Source organism: Syngnathoides biaculeatus, chromosome 10, assembly GCF_019802595.1.
Source record: "Syngnathoides biaculeatus isolate LvHL_M chromosome 10, ASM1980259v1, whole genome shotgun sequence".
Lineage (NCBI taxonomy): Eukaryota > Metazoa > Chordata > Actinopteri > Syngnathiformes > Syngnathidae > Syngnathoides > Syngnathoides biaculeatus.
In genome coordinates this window covers 10,637,754-10,655,102 of record NC_084649.1, presented here as the reverse complement: position 1 = coordinate 10,655,102, position 17,349 = coordinate 10,637,754, and the positions used below count along the sequence as shown (strand labels likewise).

The 17,349-nt window shown below is 42.8% G+C and overlaps 2 protein-coding genes across 2 annotated transcripts; one reads left to right on the top strand and one right to left on the bottom strand.

Moving 5' to 3' along the window:
- Positions 1 to 388: 388 nt before the first annotated feature.
- On the bottom strand, positions 389 to 8,194 carry phf13 (PHD finger protein 13). Its single transcript, XM_061833643.1, has 5 exons — positions 7,786 to 8,194; positions 6,236 to 6,340; positions 4,035 to 4,214; positions 3,473 to 3,887; positions 389 to 2,452 (listed from the first exon to the last, which is right to left on the bottom strand). The coding sequence occupies exons 1-5, from the start codon at positions 7,828 to 7,830 to the stop codon at positions 2,208 to 2,210; spliced, it is 990 nt and encodes a 329-aa protein (XP_061689627.1). The 5' UTR covers positions 7,831 to 8,194; the 3' UTR covers positions 389 to 2,207.
- Positions 8,195 to 10,446: 2,252 nt separating this feature from the next.
- Positions 10,447 to 15,619, top strand: LOC133508031 (uncharacterized). The gene is made up of 3 exons (XM_061833721.1): positions 10,447 to 10,686; positions 11,409 to 11,917; positions 12,263 to 15,619. Exons 1-3 carry the CDS (start codon positions 10,518 to 10,520, stop codon positions 12,761 to 12,763), a joined length of 1,179 nt encoding a protein of 392 aa, XP_061689705.1. The 5' UTR covers positions 10,447 to 10,517; the 3' UTR covers positions 12,764 to 15,619.
- The last annotated feature ends 1,730 nt before the right edge of the window (positions 15,620 to 17,349 follow it).

The window sequence follows — 17,349 nt, the reverse complement described above, 5'->3', positions numbered from 1 at the left end:
TGTGTGGTGCATATAAATACAGTACGTCAAACCATCAGTATGTTGTGGAATGTGGAATGCAGATAGTTACCTCAGAAAGCATCCATCCATTTTCTGGAACGCTTTATCCTCACAAGCATCGCGGGTGTACTGGAGCCTATCCCAGCTAAACTGTTAGGGTAGTCAGAGGGACCCCCTTGGGCACTGCAGGATTTGAGACCCTGGCAGCCTCATATGTTGTTGACGGTGGCCTTTTGTTACTTTGGTCCCAACTCTCTGCAGGTCTTTCACTCGGGTGATCATTTTGACCCCACGGCGTGCGATCTTGCGAGGAACCCCAGATCGAGGGAGATTATCAGTGGTCTTGTGTGTTAATTGTGGGGTTATGAACAACAAAAACTACAATGGCTAAAATGGTAACTCTTTATTTACAATAGTTTACATTAGTTTCATAGAAACAGTTTGCACCACAGTACGCATGACACATTCTCCTTAAGAGGAAAGGACAACCCAACCCATCAGAATAAAACACCTGCTGTCACACAGACCACCGTTAATAAGTACTAAAATCTAACTGGTCTTTAAAAATGAGCGCTCTCAAAGACATTACAGTGCATGTCATTTATTAAACATCCAAACTGGACTGATTATTGGCAGCGCATCACCAGAAAACAACAGTCCACCAACCATGCATCTAGTCCATGGTCAGTCGATGAATGACTGTGTTGTAAAATCCCATCCCAGAATCACAACTGAGTCTCGGGACTTTTTAAATTAGATCATCACTCTACACTGGAGTATGGCTTTTATTTAACTGACACAAACAGGTCCATGGCACATATACTAAGACATTTAATCTGAATGGCAAGTTTAAAGGGGAAGGTGTGCCTGAAAAAAAAAAAAAATTCCTGGTAAACCTGCTGAATGTTGACATGAACACTGCTGTTTTATGAAGCAATGAGAAACCATAGCGGATATCGTTTGCTGTTGACCATCTTACAAAAAGATTAGAAACCAGACTTTTTTTCAGAACAGCATGACAGCCAACCCCAAACAATTACATCCCCCTCCTCACTCAAACACACTCACATGACGTGCATAAACCTGGAGAGAATATTAACATTTTTTTCACTGAATTAACCGTTTGATTTCTTTCTGAGGCTTTAAACAGAAGAATCTTCAGGCCTTTCCAAAAATATATTTGTCTCAAAGATGGCTGAATTGCCAGTGACGGTAAAATCCTTATGAACAACCACTAGAAATGATATATGAAGTGTGGGAGGGATAGAAGTGAACACTCCCCGTCCATCAACACATGCAAGCATCCGAGATTTGGAAGACAGCTTGAGAAGGAGAGAAGAACAGCTTCTCTGGACTACCATTTGTCCGCAATGGACTTAAATAACAAAAGTGACAGATGAAGCAGACGCAATCTAGCGCTTTGTTCTATTAGATTACCATCTTAATACTTGGCACCACCTGAAGCAGTTATCGGAAGGCTTTACAAGTTTTCTCCTTCAAAACGGTCATTTATAGTTCTACTTACAAGAGACCACTTGGGAGGGGTCCAGTTTTATCTGAACATACCTGTTTGCCAAAAGGGTCAAAAGGTTTGTTCAAAGTGAGAAAAAGTGCAAACAAGTATTTCCGAGACATCCCGGCACGCACGAGAGAGGGTGGCAGTTAGTGGAAGGACTTGGACATGGCAGCTTCCAGTGTTCACATGACACTGCAGTCCCAACAGTACCCGTTCGCTGCTACGTTATAATCATCGACAGACACTAATTCAAAAGCTTGGGATATTCAGCTTTAGAGTAAAATTACAAAATGAACCGAAAATGCACTATAACTATACAGGTCAACTTCTTTTGACTTCTAAACCTTATCCGATTGTTTACAAGTGGCAAGAGAGTTTGCATCACTTGACGTTCTCTAACCAGGAGCTGAATGGCGTATTTCAGATGATGCACTGCATTCCAAATTAAAGAGAAGGTCAAAAGTTCAACTGCAAAGGCGACATTGGTACATTTTAGGTGCATCGTGAAATTTCACTCACAAGCCAATTATCTCAAACTTTTGCCATTAGTGTATCATTCTGTGATTGCCTTTCGCAGAGTCTGTAGGGAAGCACAATTACACAACTGTAGAACTACGATATTCCCAAGAGGGTTAGAGGTCCACAAGGGTTAGAAAAATCTTCAAGGGGGTTCAAAAGTGGTATTTGGTGGTCATTCTAATAAGTGTTTACGTGGACCTATGCGGGGACGGTGGGAGCGGCGGGCGTCCACGCCACTGGCAACGGGTACGGAGTTTTCTCGGCAGCTCTGGCAAACGTATGTTTCGGGCACGTGGCTCTTGCGGATCTTGGCGCACGACAGGTGGATCCAGGTGTGGCACTTGTTGCACTCGATCATGGCGCGACCGGCGAATGGCTTCATGCAGAAACACGTCACCAAGTCCCATGAGTCGTCGTCTGAGAGTACACGGGAGAGAAGATGTGGTTACATGACATCGTAGGCCATGCTTTGAGATTCACATTTCAGATAACATTTATTCCTTTTTAAAGCTGAAAAATATTTCGAAACTTTGTTCCATGTGATCTCATTTAAAAACATTTATTCATTCTTGTCTTGGCTTGCAAAAGTACATATTTATTCATACCTTTCACTACTTTTGCTACTCATTTCACTCCTTTTTTTTTAATCAAATTCATCCTTCTCTTTCTCTCTCTTATGCCACATATAATTTATGTTTCATTTTCTGAACATTATTTAGCGATGGTGAGTAAATAAAGCTCTCATATTTTACCAAACCAACTGTTTCTAGCATTTGTGATGTTATGCTGGCTGTATAACGCCTCAGTAAATGTGTAGTATGAATTAAAACTGTCCACGATTTTTTTTCAGAGAGGCGCAAAATCAGATCACTTGAATATCTTGATCTGATCTACGTCCGCCTACCTCCCCACTCCCAAGCCAGACCTCTCAACTAATGCATTCTCTCACAATTGGTCTTCAACATGAGGGCAAGCAATCAGAGGAAGCGGGACAACCTTAGCCAAATACGGACAAAGCGAATACAAACCTGGCCAAAAAAGATGTACCTTACCAAAACAAAGGCGTTTTGTGAAAAGGAATTGACACTTTTATAGCAAGGCACTCTATGGAGATCTAAGACAAAATACGGGAGATTTATGATGTGGATTTGGACCCTAAAGGCCCTACTGAAGGCCCAGGTCTGAAATCCATTGATAATATCAAATCACTGTTGTGCAATCACCCACTAGTGGTTGATTAGTTTATAGTTTAGTTGTCATTTTCACTGTCTCTTGCTTCAAGGTGCAGCTCAAATGTAACACATGTCCATGATCGAAGGAGTTGAGAGATAAAAAAAAATTATGCATTTAATTCTCAGTGTGGATTATTTCGTTTTATAGTGAAAAGTATTCCTCACAAATGTATTCGCCAACATGTGTTGGACTGTACATGCTTACCTGAGTCCACCATGATATCCTCATCCTCTCCCGACCCATCTTCGTCTCGGAACACGACCTGCTTGCCCTGCCGGAACACCGTTCTGCTTCCGGAAAGGCCCTCCACTTTCTGTACCTTGACCACTCCTTCTTGCAGGTCTCGTCCATCCCACTGCCATCGCTCTTCTTGCAGCTCCTCTTTACACTGGGACGGGCTGGCGACGCGCTGAGGATGGAGCGGAATGCTGATGTCGTCTTCCAGTTCCTCTTTTACGGGCAAGTCGTCAAAGGAGAATGAAGGCTGCAGCGCTGGGTCGGACGAGCTCGATGGGCCATGTTTCTCACCGGCCTGAAGCTCCCTCTCCTTTCTCCTCTTTTTCTTCTTCAGCTTCTCAACCTTCCTGCAATCTTCTGAATGCAGGCTGGTGAAGGTGTGCTGTGGAAATACAGATTATTTGGGTCAAATTCAAATCACATGTATGATTTGGTTTGGATCACGGGTAGGGGAACTAACAGCATGTAGGTATATATTGCCTGCTATTAAATTCCAAAAGAAAGATTTCCCAAAATTAACTCTACTCACATCTTTTTTAATGTGACTCGGCAGTGTGGCCCCAAGCTGTGGATGTTTACTGCTCTTGTCCATCGGTACTATGAAAGGGTACTGAGGACAAGACGGCGACGGTCCCGGGGTCCAGCCATCACTATCAACTGTGCTTCCAGTGCTGTTGGGAGGGCTGGAAGTACTGCGAAGTGAAGAGGTCTGTAAAAGATGAAAAATTCAGATGACTATCAACCTAACAGGAATCTGCTACACTCAGTTCTACTCAACTGGGTTTTGGACTGTCGTTTTTTTTTCACTCAGAAGGAAACCTGCCAGTAAGCAACAACAAGTGAGGAAACTGACGGTCCTGAATTTGATTTCTCATCACACGACTGTTGGTAATGATTAGATGACATATTTTTTCCAAGAAGAGACTGAGGGGAAGAACATACTGGACCCCCTCTGCAAAGTGGAGTCTGTGGGGTACAGTACTGCAGGTGCCAGTCAGTTACAGGGTAGCCTAACAATAGCATGTGTTTATTATTGTTTTATCTAGCCATGTGTCTACAAATGTTACAATGAAGAATGACCTCATGAGAAACTAGTTGTGGTTTATGTCCCCCATGCGGTATTAGAATGGCACATTATGGACCCTGACCAGGTGGCAGGTAAAAAAAAAATGTAAAAAGGTCAGGGAGCTCCTTGGTCTCCGACAGTCTTAAAATAAAGGAGGGTGTAAAGACTTAAACTGGTTTATAAAACTGTAATTACTGTCCACAATGTGGATATGTGCTGTGGCCTAGTTGAGGCATAGTGTCTACTAGGGGTTGAACTGCTGACTAGTCGGCACATTAACTTTACCACAGCACAATAACGATTAAAACCTTTGGCTGATTAAATCTGCTGTTACGTGTTTTGCCAATAACACTGACAGCTCCACCACCACCTGAAATCCACATCCCTAGACCCAGTTTCTGTAGCCGGTGATCAGATCGCCAAGGTCCCTGTCGTCAGCCACCACCCAGCTCACACTGCATCCAACCCCGATTGCCTCTCCCAGAAGTGGTGAGCCCATGGGAATAGTGACCCATGTTGCCCTTTTGGGCTGTCCCCGGCAAAGCCACACGTGTGCAGTCCCGGCCACCAGGTGCTCGCCTTCAAGCCCCACCTCCAGGCCGGGCTCCACAGGGGGCCCCAGTGACCCGCCTCTGGGCAGAGGAAACCTAGACCCATTATTTTTACTGATCACAAGGGTTTAGGTGTAAAAAAAACATATCTGGTGGTTCTGATTTTCCAACCGATCACAAGAATTCACGTCGACCCTAAATTTTTCACATCACGTAATAAATATGTCTGGGGCGTGGTTCTCCATGGCCGGTGGTGAAGCACAGAGTTCAGTCGGGTGTTTGATATGGCGTCTGGTCGCTATCAAAACAACAGGAGCTCAAACTACATAGAAATGAGCATAATGGGCACATTAAAAAAGCAGGAGGGTGCACACAATTAAAATGCTCGACGCCATAGTTGACAGCAGCCGCGGCGGGCAGTGGCGTGGTCGTGTGCCACTTCCTCTTGGATGCTCCTGCACCCTAGTTACGTTTTGTATTTAAGCCTTGTTTTTCATGCCACTTGTTGCCAGATCGTTCTGTGTATATGCATGTGTGTTCACGAGCATCAGCTAGCATAACCGCAAGTAAAGAGACCTTGCAAAATATTTAAAGGTTAAAGCACATACCTCAGGTGAAACATTTCCAACATTGACAAAATTATGTTTTCATAGCGGGCACCATACTTTTGGTAATATTCAATATGACAGACTGGATGATTGTCTTCCACTAGACAACCTTCTTGTTATATAAAAAACAATGTGAAAATTCTTCTTCCCATATCTATTTCTTAAGGGGAATTAAAGGTTCCAGTCTTTTTTTTTTGTAATAGTATTTCAGACAGTCAAACCAAAAACCACATTACTAACTCAGCAACGCATAATGTGGTCTTGAATAAATACCTCCTTTCTTTGTAACCAAGTGCTGTATGCACTTCTGAGGGGACGTGCTTTGAACTACCAAAGCCGCCCCAAAAAAATAATAATTCCATTGAAGAATGGAAAGAGGGGAAAAAAAACGGATTGACAAAAAAAACAAAACCTAATCTATTAAATTGATGAATTGCCCGGACCTACACTGTACACTGTTTTAATCTGACTAACTATTAAAGAGAATAGTTTAGGCCTTACTTACCTCTTGGGGGTATGGGATATAACCAGCGTAAGCCAAAACAAACGTACAAAACTGGTTAAAATCTTCCACTGTCCTTTTTCTCTTTCTGTAGGGTGGACTGAAGCCCTGGAACACAGAAACAGGAGTTAGTTCCAGTGGTGGGAAGTAATTCATTTAAGAGGTAGTGCGGTGGCCTAATTGTTAGCAAGTTTGCATGCTTCCCTGTTCTTGTGTTGTTTTTTTCCGCTTCTCCCACATTTAAAAAAACATGCAGGTTAGGCAGTTGTGGGAAGTGACAAAGTACAAATTACTTTGTGACTGCAGTCAAGTATATTTTTCGCATTTCTGTGCGTTACATGATTTATTCATCTGTTGACTTTTTATTTTACCTCCCATTGATGGATGTTGTGAGGGAGGACATGAGGACAGTGGGTGTTAGAGAGGAGGATGCACGAGATAGGCTTAGATGGAAAAAAATGACACGCTGTGGCGACCCCTAACGGGACAAGCCGAAAGAAAAAGAAGAAAGAAGAAGATTTGAAAACATCCATCAACATTTTTTTCAATCCAGATTTAGGCATAATATAGATCTGTTATTTTTAAAACCACAGCACACGACAACACAATAAAAATAAAAGACAAATGGAAACGGGTTGACCTCTTGATATGACAGCAAAAAAAACCAGACATTAAATAGCAAGAGTTGAACCGGTTCTTCTAACATTCCCCACCAGTAAATATACTTGTAACATTGCGAGTACTTTTGCCACTACTGGTTTGCTACTAACCACTACTACTGCAGTAAGAGTACACCTCGATGTACTCGTCGTCTCAACATCTTGGTGGAAAACTGTGTTTTTGTGTGACAGTTGCAAGAATGAGCAACAGTCATTCATAACATCATGAGGACAGTGCGCTTTAGCTGGAAATAAATATTCTATCCAGGCAAATTCGGTGTACTTATTTGACTCTGAAGTCTCTTTGAGCGCAATTCGACCCACCACCCACTAACAAACGTAAATGTCAAGAGACGACAAATGCGGCTAGCGATGGACTCAGCAGTAAGCAGTGAAGACGATTGCGAGGGTAGCCACAGCTAGCAAGTAACGGTGGCGAGTCAACCAAAACAAAGCAACGTCAGTGGATTTATTTTGACATATGTGTCACATTGACTCTCGAAACCCGTAACCATGGTTGTTTTCAAACTGCCTTGTTTAACATGAGCTAGCACACGTTAGCATGTTAGCGATGATGGTGATGATGGAATGTTTTCCAATCGATTGAACGTTAACAATCTCTCCGGTGTTTCCTGGAGTAAACAGAGGCGCTGTCCGTTTTACGCGCCCAGAGACACATTAACAAGTGTTTTAGTGGACGGTCGTTGAGTTCGAATACGAAATCACCGTGAGGAAGTTTATCTCGTTCGTGTTTCAGCATAAGTCTGAGCATAACAGGCTAACAGTGCGGTGACAAGCGGCCAGCAAGTTGACATTTGCTCGCGTCGACTTAGCAGTGAAGCAAAACAATTCAGCAGCCCAATGCTGTGTTATTGCGATAAACGTGTCACTTACCTCCGACTGAAAAGCGGGAGATGTCGAAGGCTTTAAGTCGTCCATCCTCTCGGTGTGTTGTTAAAACGATCTTGACAGGAGACGGCGACGTCGTACGGGCTCGGTGCCACCGTATGAACGCCAAAGCTAACGAAAACGTTGCTTGGAAAATCGGAAGCGTAAATGAATGCTCGGCTCCCAATGGGGCCGGCCAGACGTTTGAAACCGTGTCCTCAGTAAACACAAGACTGCAAGGACGTGTCCCGTAATGTCTTCTCCTTATCAGTACGATGTGGAGGAAGGGGGAGCCGTTGAGTTCGCCTGGCGGCTGTCACCAGCAGCAGCCTGCTCGCTGACCGCTCTTCTTCTACTTCACAACCCGTGGTGGCTGCGAAACTGCGTGACTCGCAGGCGCCCTCTTTAGTGTAAAGAAATACTGAAGCTCTCCATCCATTCTCTTCGCCGCTCATCCTCCCAAGGGTCGCGGGGAATGCTGGAGCTTATCCCGGCTGTCAACGGGCAGGTCACACCCTGAACTGGTTGCCAGCCAATCGCAGGGCACATCGAGACAGCCACACCCACAGTTACACCTATGGGCAATTTAGAGTGTCCAATTAATGTTGCATGTTTTTTGTAATGTGGGAGGAAACCGAAGTGCCCGGAGAAAAACGACGCAGGCACGGGGCGAACATGCAAACTCCACACAGGTGGGTCCGGGATTGAACCGGGGGCCTCAGAACTGTGAGGCCAACGCTTTCCAGCTGAGCCACGTACCATGCCTCCCTGTCCAGAAATATTGATGATGATATAAATTAATTGGATTGATTGATTGTATTATTTCACAGAATTCATCTTTCATTGTATTTTAAAGCCTGACCAGTTACCAAGATGTATTTCAAGTAGGCACAGATGATGCGCAGAATAACATTGACACAATATAACACCCATCTTATTACTGTACTGTATTATAAAACTATGGGGTGGGGGGCGGTCCAGACACAATGTTGTGAAGTGAACTGAATGATTTGTTCATGAACTCATGGACTGAGGAACTGAGTGATTCGTTCACTGAAGTAGTGTACTGAGGAACTGAAGAGTTATTCATTCGTTAATCATCTGCTATGTATGGTGTGATGTATGAGTACGATGAGTGATTCCTTTGCCAGTGGAACGGCAAGACATGACGTCCTCGTGGGGATAGCTAACACTAACAGCCGATCCAGATGATGTGGTTCTGTTAGCTTCATCAGGCCGTGATCTCCAACTCTCACTGGAGCGGTTCGAGTGTGAAGAAGCTGGGTTGAGAATCAGCACCTCCAAATCTAAGACCACGGTCCTCAATTGTGAATGGGTGGCGTGCCCTCTCCAGGTCGGGAATGAGATCCTGCCCCAAATGGAGGTGTTCAAGTATCTTGAGGTCTTGTTCATGAGTGAGGGATGAAAGAAGCGGGAGATCGGCAGGCGGATCGGTGCAGCGTCTGCAGTGATGCAGACTTTGTATCAGTCCGTTATGGTAAAGAAGGAACTAAGTTGAAAGGTGAAGCTCTCTATTTCTCTATTTGATTCTTCAATTCTGTTTCCTCTGTAGGGTTATGTTAGAAATAGTGTGAGAAGCTTGGTAATCCGGGAGAGGTTCAGAGTCGAGCTGCTCCTCTGCATTGAGAGGAGCCAGAGGACGTGGCTTGGGCATCTAATTTGAATGGCTCATGGACGCCTCCCTGGTTTCCCACTGGAAAGAGACCCCGGGCCCGCTGAAGAGATTACATCTCTCGTCTGGTCTGGGAACACCTTGGGTTCCCCCCGGAGGAGCTGGATAAACTGGATGGCGAAAGGGAAGCCTGGGCATCCCCATTAAGCGGGAGAAGATGGATGGATGATAATAACAATAATACATTAAAGTTATATAACGCTTCTCAACACTCAAAGACAGCTGCCGCTAATCAGATGAATGTAAAGTGAGAAGGAAGACAACTCGGGTGGCAAATGCTGGGATCAGCGATGTTGTGCATCGGAATGCAGAAAAGTCACGCCGGCTGAAGAGAGCCAGCTGGTCGTAAGCGGACAAGAAAATATCGTCGGTAGCTGAGCTCGCTGCCAATAAAAGTGTGTTTTATGTTTTGTTTGTGTTCAATCTCCTTACCTTTCCCACTTTAAAATACATGATAACAACAACGCATGTTGAGTGAATATGAATATCAGAGATGGCTCGTTATCGAAGTGAGGAAGCACTTACATAATTTTGTGAGAAAGAACCGAACGATTATGTGGCGAATCTATTCAAGGATTCCTGTGCACACAAAAAGCTGCCGTTCCCATCACTAGCCTAGAACCCTCATGATTCACGAGGTGTCTTCATTGAAAGTGTTATTCAATATGGTGGCAGAATCGACGTCCAAAATACGACAAAGGCGGTGTTTATGTATGTACATCTATGGTTTTACTTTTGTAAAATTAAGTAGAAGCTCAATGAAAACAACACATTGGTCTATACTACAATGACTTCATTTATCAACCACAATTCATGGAAAAAAAAAAAAAAATAAATAACATGCTGAAAGAAGAAGAAAATTTTACTACTCTGTTGTTCCAAGCTATCGACCAACCAACCGGAAACGTAAGTACTTTTCCGGTAGAGAGTTGTTTATATGTATGTGTGTGTGTGTGTGTGTGTGTGTGTTTTGTCTACGTTGCTAGATATCCATGTGTAAAAAAAAGACAAACGTAGTTTCACTAATTCAGTGGTTTGTTCCGTCATGTCGACCGCCGGTCTGCTGCACGTATTTCAGAGCCGAATAGCTGAACGCTTTACCAGCGTCGCAATGGAGATATTTCAAGAAGTGGCCCACATTGTAAAAGGATACCAAGAGGAAAACGACCGTCTTCGATCCTTACTAAACGCACAGAGGAATTCACCCAAGATTGGTTTGTAATACAGTGTTGATTGTAACTTCTTACTCGTGCCGTTAAACCTTTAGCTTCATTTATAACAATAGTGCGGATTTTCACCCTCACACACAATATGAGCGTATGTTATTTGTGTAAGCTACAAGAAAAATAACGAAGAAAGTAGTTCAGGGATTTTTTTTTGAAACAATGAGATAGTAAGTATGGCAACCTTATACACATTGAATAAACTAGTCATAGTTTATCTGTTGTTCCTAATATGTAATCAGTATGTTTGTAAAGACAGTATTTGTGCGTGTACTGGGTTCGGGTTGGGGGCGGCGGTACTTGATACCTGAGCCTTTAGTAAAGATGCATCCTATCACATGGTACCGCCACTATCATGTCACGATTAGATTGCACACAATGAGCCATGTACATCAAAATGGATCGAATAATTTGCGTCTAATTTGTCCTTTAGAGGACACATTTTAAAACTGTGTTTGAAAAAAAAACTGTCCCAATTGTCAATATAATTTAAGATACAATGGCCAACTTTACAAATTCTGAAAGCCTTGGGTATGTTGTATAAAAATAATTAATAACAATTTCATCAAACACATATTATAATTTACTTTGTAGATGTAGATTTGACTGCTTCTTATAGTTTGTAGGCCAGCAGGGAAAGCCTTGCTGGCCCTGATGTGTACCGCTGAATTAAAACAAAAATAATAATAATACTGTTTTCTTTCCCTCAATAGAGGACTGTCAATTCAGAAGATCAACTTCGACTGTCAAAGAACATGCACCAAGGCTGAGTAGTCCTGTGGAGACAGAAGTACAACAATGTGCTAAAATGCTGAAAACTGAACATACTGACCTGTTGGAGCCAGTGGCCATTACACCTGAAGAGGAGAAAAAAGATATGTCAGCCTTACTGGCTAATATATCTAAAGAGGAGCAAACTGAAAAATCAGTGTCTTATGTAATGGAAGTATCAGAGCAACTGGTCGATGAACAAAAAATAGATTTTTCTATAAGGCTGGCACCAGAACCAGAAAGCAAAACAGACAATAGCAACACAATGGCTTGTCTTAAAAGTGATTCCAAAGAGGAAGGCACTGCAAGGCCTGACATCGCTACCTCACTTGAAGCTGTTGCTTTTGGAGACTTCAACACATCCATGGAATCCCCTCAGCTGAACAGGAGTGACAAAACCCTCAACAAAGTCCTGGGACATCCTGAATCTCTGAAGCGGTCACACAGAAAGGTAGACTTTCATTTTTTCCCCCCAGTTAGAATCTGTTTTATTTGAATACATTATTTGTACCGGCCCTTTTCCTTTGGACAGTTCTGACTTGGCTTATCTCTACAGTCTTAACTTCAGGGTGGTTGTTTTCCAAAAATGGTGACGGGCTCACCAGTTAACAACATACTGTATCTGCATACCTTTGAGAAATCTGTGTCTAAAATCAGCCAAAAGTCCAGAACACAAACTGCCGTCATGCATGTCTACATAAAGTTCGTTTACTCTGGTATATTGATCACCAATCCTGAGTGTTTTTAATGTTTACCTTGTCTTTTTGTTTGTACTTGTCCCAAATGTCAACCACAGATTATCCGGAAAGACAAGCCAAGGAGGAAAATTGTGATGACAACCATAGCACTGAAAAAGGAACTTATCGCCAAGTGGGAGAGAGGTGCACGTGTGTCTGATCTGGCTGTTCAGTACAATATGGCTAAGTCAACGGTTTCAACCATATTGAAGAGAAAAGAAGCCATCAAAGCTGCTGATGTCGCAAAAGGGGTAAAAACTCTGAGTAACAGAAGAACTGATAAAATGGAAGAAGTGGAAAAAGTTCTGCTTAAGTGGATTACTCATAAACAGTTGAGGGGTGACGCTGTCTCAGAGACCCTAATTTGTGACAAGGCAAGGGAACTCCATAATGCCCTCACCAGAGAAAACCCAGGGGGCAATGGGGATGAATTCAAGGCTAGTAAAGGATGGTTTTGCAAATTTAAAAAAAGAAGTGGAATCCACGGTGTGCTTAGACCAAGGGAGGCCGCGAGGGCTGGCAAAGAAGAGAAGACGTGTCATCCTCAAAACCTAAATTAAGAAAAACTGTGGAAAAAGTATGCTCCATGTCATTTGAGGCCATATCCAAAAGCCTCAGTGGCCAGGCAGCTCTTTAAGGAATGGTTAAGAAATAGTTAAGGAACACCTGACAGAGAAACAATTTACACTCAAAATAATCTTGAGTGGAAACCTCAAGGAGACACTTTGAGGTGACCTCTGGGAGAATGAAGCCTAACCCTTTCAGACCTAATATAATGTTGCCCTCGATGTACTAATACTATTATTGGTATTGGTAACTGGTGTATTGGACTCCAATACTGCTCCACCAGTACCACTTTACCAGCCTGACGTATAGAGTATCTTCCAGGTAGGAGGAGCCTTGTCAGCAGTGTGGAGATACAGGACCTCTAGGTAGACTGGTATGACAACACCTTTAGCCATCTGCAAGTTGTTTAGCAAAGTGTTTAACTGCATGAGCAGTGACTGCGATCCCTGCCATGCGAGTGGCAGCGGCAAGCAAGAATCTTGAGCACCGTTGTCTGCTCTGCTCTGCCCTGGTCGATTGTGCCAGTAGCATGCTTATATGATCACAAGGATTAAGCTACGCTAGTCTAAGTACACACAAACCTATACAGTGAAACTAGAGATGACTCATTAAATCAATGGTTCCTTCGATTGCTCCACCAAATGGGATAATTGTGCCAATTTGAGAGTTAATATTCATCATAAAAAATAACCTGACCCTCGTTAAAAAAAAAAAAAAAATGAATCCAGAGGAAAGAGAAGTCAGTGATGGTGTGAAACTTTCACTTCAGTTGCCCTTCAAAGTTTAATCTTAGAACTACAATGCATTGTGTTGCAGGTGATATTTCAGTGAAATGTGTTGCAAGACTCTTGGAAAAACATGAGGATGGGTATTAAAATGTCAGTAATGAAAGGTTGTTACTGAAAGTGTTATTAAACTTGTGCCATGTTCAAGGAATGTTTGTGTTTTGAACAATATTTGATTAAAATGACACATTCTCATCACAATTGCTGGATGTAATGGCATATACAACTTACTGTAAGTTCCTCAACAGTCTCGGGTCTCCATTTTTGTATCATAATGCGCCACACATTTTCAGTGTGAGACAGTTCTGGACTGGTGGTAGTGTCTCTCATACTCTTTTACCACAAAGTTACACTGTTATAACAAGGAAAATATGGCTTAGCATTGTCTTGTTGAAATAAGCAGGGTTAGGAAAAGTCACTTAGATGGATGTACCGTATTTGTTGCTCCAAAACATGTATGTACTGTTTAGCATTAATGGTCCCTTCATAGATGTACATGTTACCTTTGCTCTGGGCAGTAACACACTCTGATACCATCACAGATACTGACTTTTGAAATTTACGTCCGCTAATGACAATTTAGATGGTCCTTTACCTCCTCAGCCCAGAGGATACAGCATCCATAATTTCCCAAAACATTTTGAAATGTCGTCACGGTGCCTCAGCTGATAAAGCGTTGGCCTCACAGTTCTGAGGTCCCGGGTTCAATCCCGGACCCGCCTGTCTGGAGTTTGCATGTTCTCCCCGTGCCTGTGTGGGTTTCCTCCAGGCTCTCCGGTTTCCTCCCACATCCCAAAAACATGTAACATTAATTGGACACTCTAAATTGCCCCTAGGTGTGATTTGTGAGTACGACTGTTTGTCTCTATGTGCCCTGGAATTGGCTGGCAACCAGTTCAGGGTGTACCCTGCCTCCCGCCCGTTGAGAGCTGGGATAGGCTCCAGCACTCCCCGCGACCCCCATGAGGATAAGCGGGGAAGAAAATGGATGGATGGATTTTGAAATGTGGATTTATCAGACCACAGGATACTTTTCATACTTCCCCACTTTGTAGCAGTCCTCAGGAGAGCTTGGGTCCAGAGAAGCAGCCATTGCTTCTAGGTCTCGTAGATATATATAATATATATATACTAGGCACGGGGAGAACATGCAAATGCCACACAGGTTGGACTGGGATTTGAACCCCAGTCCTCAGAACTGTGAGACTAAACCTCTACAGCTACTCCACCATGCTGGCTCATGTTACTCAGTTTTGATATGTTTTACACATCTCAACCTAATTGGAATTTGCATTTCTACAAAATATTGCTGTAAAACTGCTTGAGGACCGTTGGGAAAGTCTGAAGGCGAGTGATGATGTAATTTCTCGAGTATAATGCATCCCGAAGTATAATGCGCACCGCCAAAGGTGACCGAAAAAAATCAGGAAAACCCTTATACCAATGTACAATGCAAACCACCTATTGACTTTTTGAAAATATTTTTTAAAAAATTGTGCATTTTCTTTCGAGAAATTACAGCATACATTGTACCTCAATATAATTGTGAACAGCCTGGGGTAGCCCTTAGACCTGAAGGTGAACAAAGACAACGTTGGGAAGTGGATGGATGAGCACAAATTTCTTTAGGCCACCAATAAACTGTAGAGTCTTGGCAACTAAGTGGAATGTCAGAGAAGGTTTTGTGTCGATGAATATAGAGCCTTGAAATGCGATAGTCCAAATGCAGAACTCAAGGAAGTGTTGGGGGCAGTACTTTTTGTGCACCCTTAGATAGCTAGCTTAGATAGATGTGCTTAGATCCCTGTACACCATCACTCACAGCGTTGAGGCTTAGAAGGCAATTTATTGTTTTTACATTTTAGTTTTAGTGGTTAAATATGCATGTTGTCTTCACACTTGTAACTTGTTACACCATGGTAGAGCAACAAATTATATTTGATAAAATGTTAATTTACCCCAAAGAAGAAGAAAAAATACCAATTGCTAAAAGGGGTATTGTACTGCCGGTGCACCTTCTCAGATTGGGTTGTTAAATTTCATCGATCGGGGAGTCTTTTTAGGTATAGCATTATTTATTTTTTTTTGGGGGGGGGATTAAAGGGGGCTAAAACAATAAATCATCACCATTGATATACTCGCAAATATTTTTTGGGGGGGGGATGTTGGTATTGATTGGAAATAAATGTGATTTGTTTTCTAAGCATTTTACTATTTCTTCTTTCTCAACATTTAAACAAATCCTCAAAAACTAGCCTTAGCTGTAATTGTCATTCATTTTTGACAAACCTTTCATCCACTTGAACAAATAAATGTTTCTCCCAAAATAAGTGTGTCTGTTTTTTTTTTTTTTTTTTTACTGACTCAAGGAAATTTGTGCCATTAAATCGCTAATTATCTTTACTATAGCCACAGTTTTTCTATGCGGTCCTTTTTTTTTCTTTTTTTTTTTTACACCTGACTTGGTGAGCATTTCCACAATGGGTGTGTTCTGCATTCAGTCACACTCCATTATCCAGAGGAACTTAGAATTTAGCACATGTCATTCAAAATTCAAATGTAACAAGGAAACATCTTTTTTGTTGTTGTCCTGTTTGTCTGTTAGGTCAAGCAGAAAGGAAGATTTGTGTTCCTTTCATGCCACAGTGGTTCTTTGTATTCTGATGGATTTTTATTGAACATTACGTCAGAACAAAGGTTTAAAGGAGGGTTCCAGTGAAAATATAAATACAAAAGGGAAGGGAAGACAACAAAAGACAGGAAAATAGCCGGAAGAAAGATGAAGAAAGCAAATCATTCTATGCCGAGTAAAATGACCCATTAGACTCAGGTGTTGTATGTGGCCATACTGTGAAGAAAGGAAGGGAAAACGACCGCAAGGGAAATACAGTTGAAGTGTGGTGGGGAGTGGCCGCGTAAATTCTAAATGAAGTTCATGTAATTATGATTTATTTAGCTGAATGAGTGGCCCCACACTAAGTGAATAGGTCCCAGAGGTGAGTATCTGTGGACACATGCAAGTGAATTGACACCAACTCACATGGACAATAACCTTCAGAAGTGACTTGTACCTGCTGTGGGTAAGGACCCTGCCCTCTCCACCTGAGAGGCAGGGTTGGGCCCATGAGCCACCGTGGGACCGAGGGTGTTTCCGCCGACCTCATTGAGGCGCCCCAAAACCAGCCACCCGAAGGAGCCCGTAGGACCCCAAAGCCCCCATCTCACCCCCAAGAGAGCCAGGTGGCTACCAACAAGTCGCATGGCTCACCATTGTAGCCAGAGGCGTGAAAACAGGCTCAACCCGGAAAGCAGCCACTGGGTGTGAGAGGGGAGCCCCCACGCCGAGCAGCTATCCGGCCAGAGGGATCCGGCCTCAGGAGCACCACCATGGTCCAGAGTTCCATAGTGCATTCAAAGTTGGAGTAGCCCGTGAGGATGGGACTGACACAAGATCTGAATTTGCTCCCTGACCATAAACAGTTTTTAGATGGTGTATAAGAAAAGTAAACCACTATTATTTCTACATGTCACGATCTTATCTGATGCACTGACCAGCAACAACATAGCCACATGCGCTATAATCAGGTCCAATATGAGAGCGCTGTCAAAAAGCTTTCCTTTACAAAAATAATTGGTTTTGATTGACATATTCGATATGTAATAATTTATATGTTGTTATTGAATGTTCGTGTTCTATTAGTGTAGATTGAACTACATAAAGCTAAATTGACAGTGTTTCATTCACTGACCACAGTATGACAGCAAACTTTGTCTTAAATTATGTTAGGACCCCA

What these genes read in the sequence shown, in the direction of transcription:
- phf13 (XM_061833643.1), bottom strand. Translation starts at nt 7,830, where the DNA reads ATGGACGACTTAAAGCCTTCGACATCTCCCGCTTTTCAGTCGGAG. An exon ending in CTCCCGCTTTTCAGTCGGAG is followed by an intron (nt 6,341 to 7,785) that starts GTAAGTGACACG and finishes TCTGTGTTCCAG; the next exon opens with GGCTTCAGTCCACCCTACAG. An exon ending in CGAGTCACATTAAAAAAGAT is followed by an intron (nt 3,888 to 4,034) that starts GTGAGTAGAGTT and finishes GTATTTCCACAG; the next exon opens with CACACCTTCACCAGCCTGCA.
- LOC133508031 (XM_061833721.1), top strand. Translation starts at nt 10,518, where the DNA reads ATGTCGACCGCCGGTCTGCTGCACGTATTTCAGAGCCGAATAGCTGAA. An exon ending in GAGGAATTCACCCAAGATTG is followed by an intron (nt 10,687 to 11,408) that starts GTTTGTAATACA and finishes TTCCCTCAATAG; the next exon opens with AGGACTGTCAATTCAGAAGA. An exon ending in TGAAGCGGTCACACAGAAAG is followed by an intron (nt 11,918 to 12,262) that starts GTAGACTTTCAT and finishes TGTCAACCACAG; the next exon opens with ATTATCCGGAAAGACAAGCC.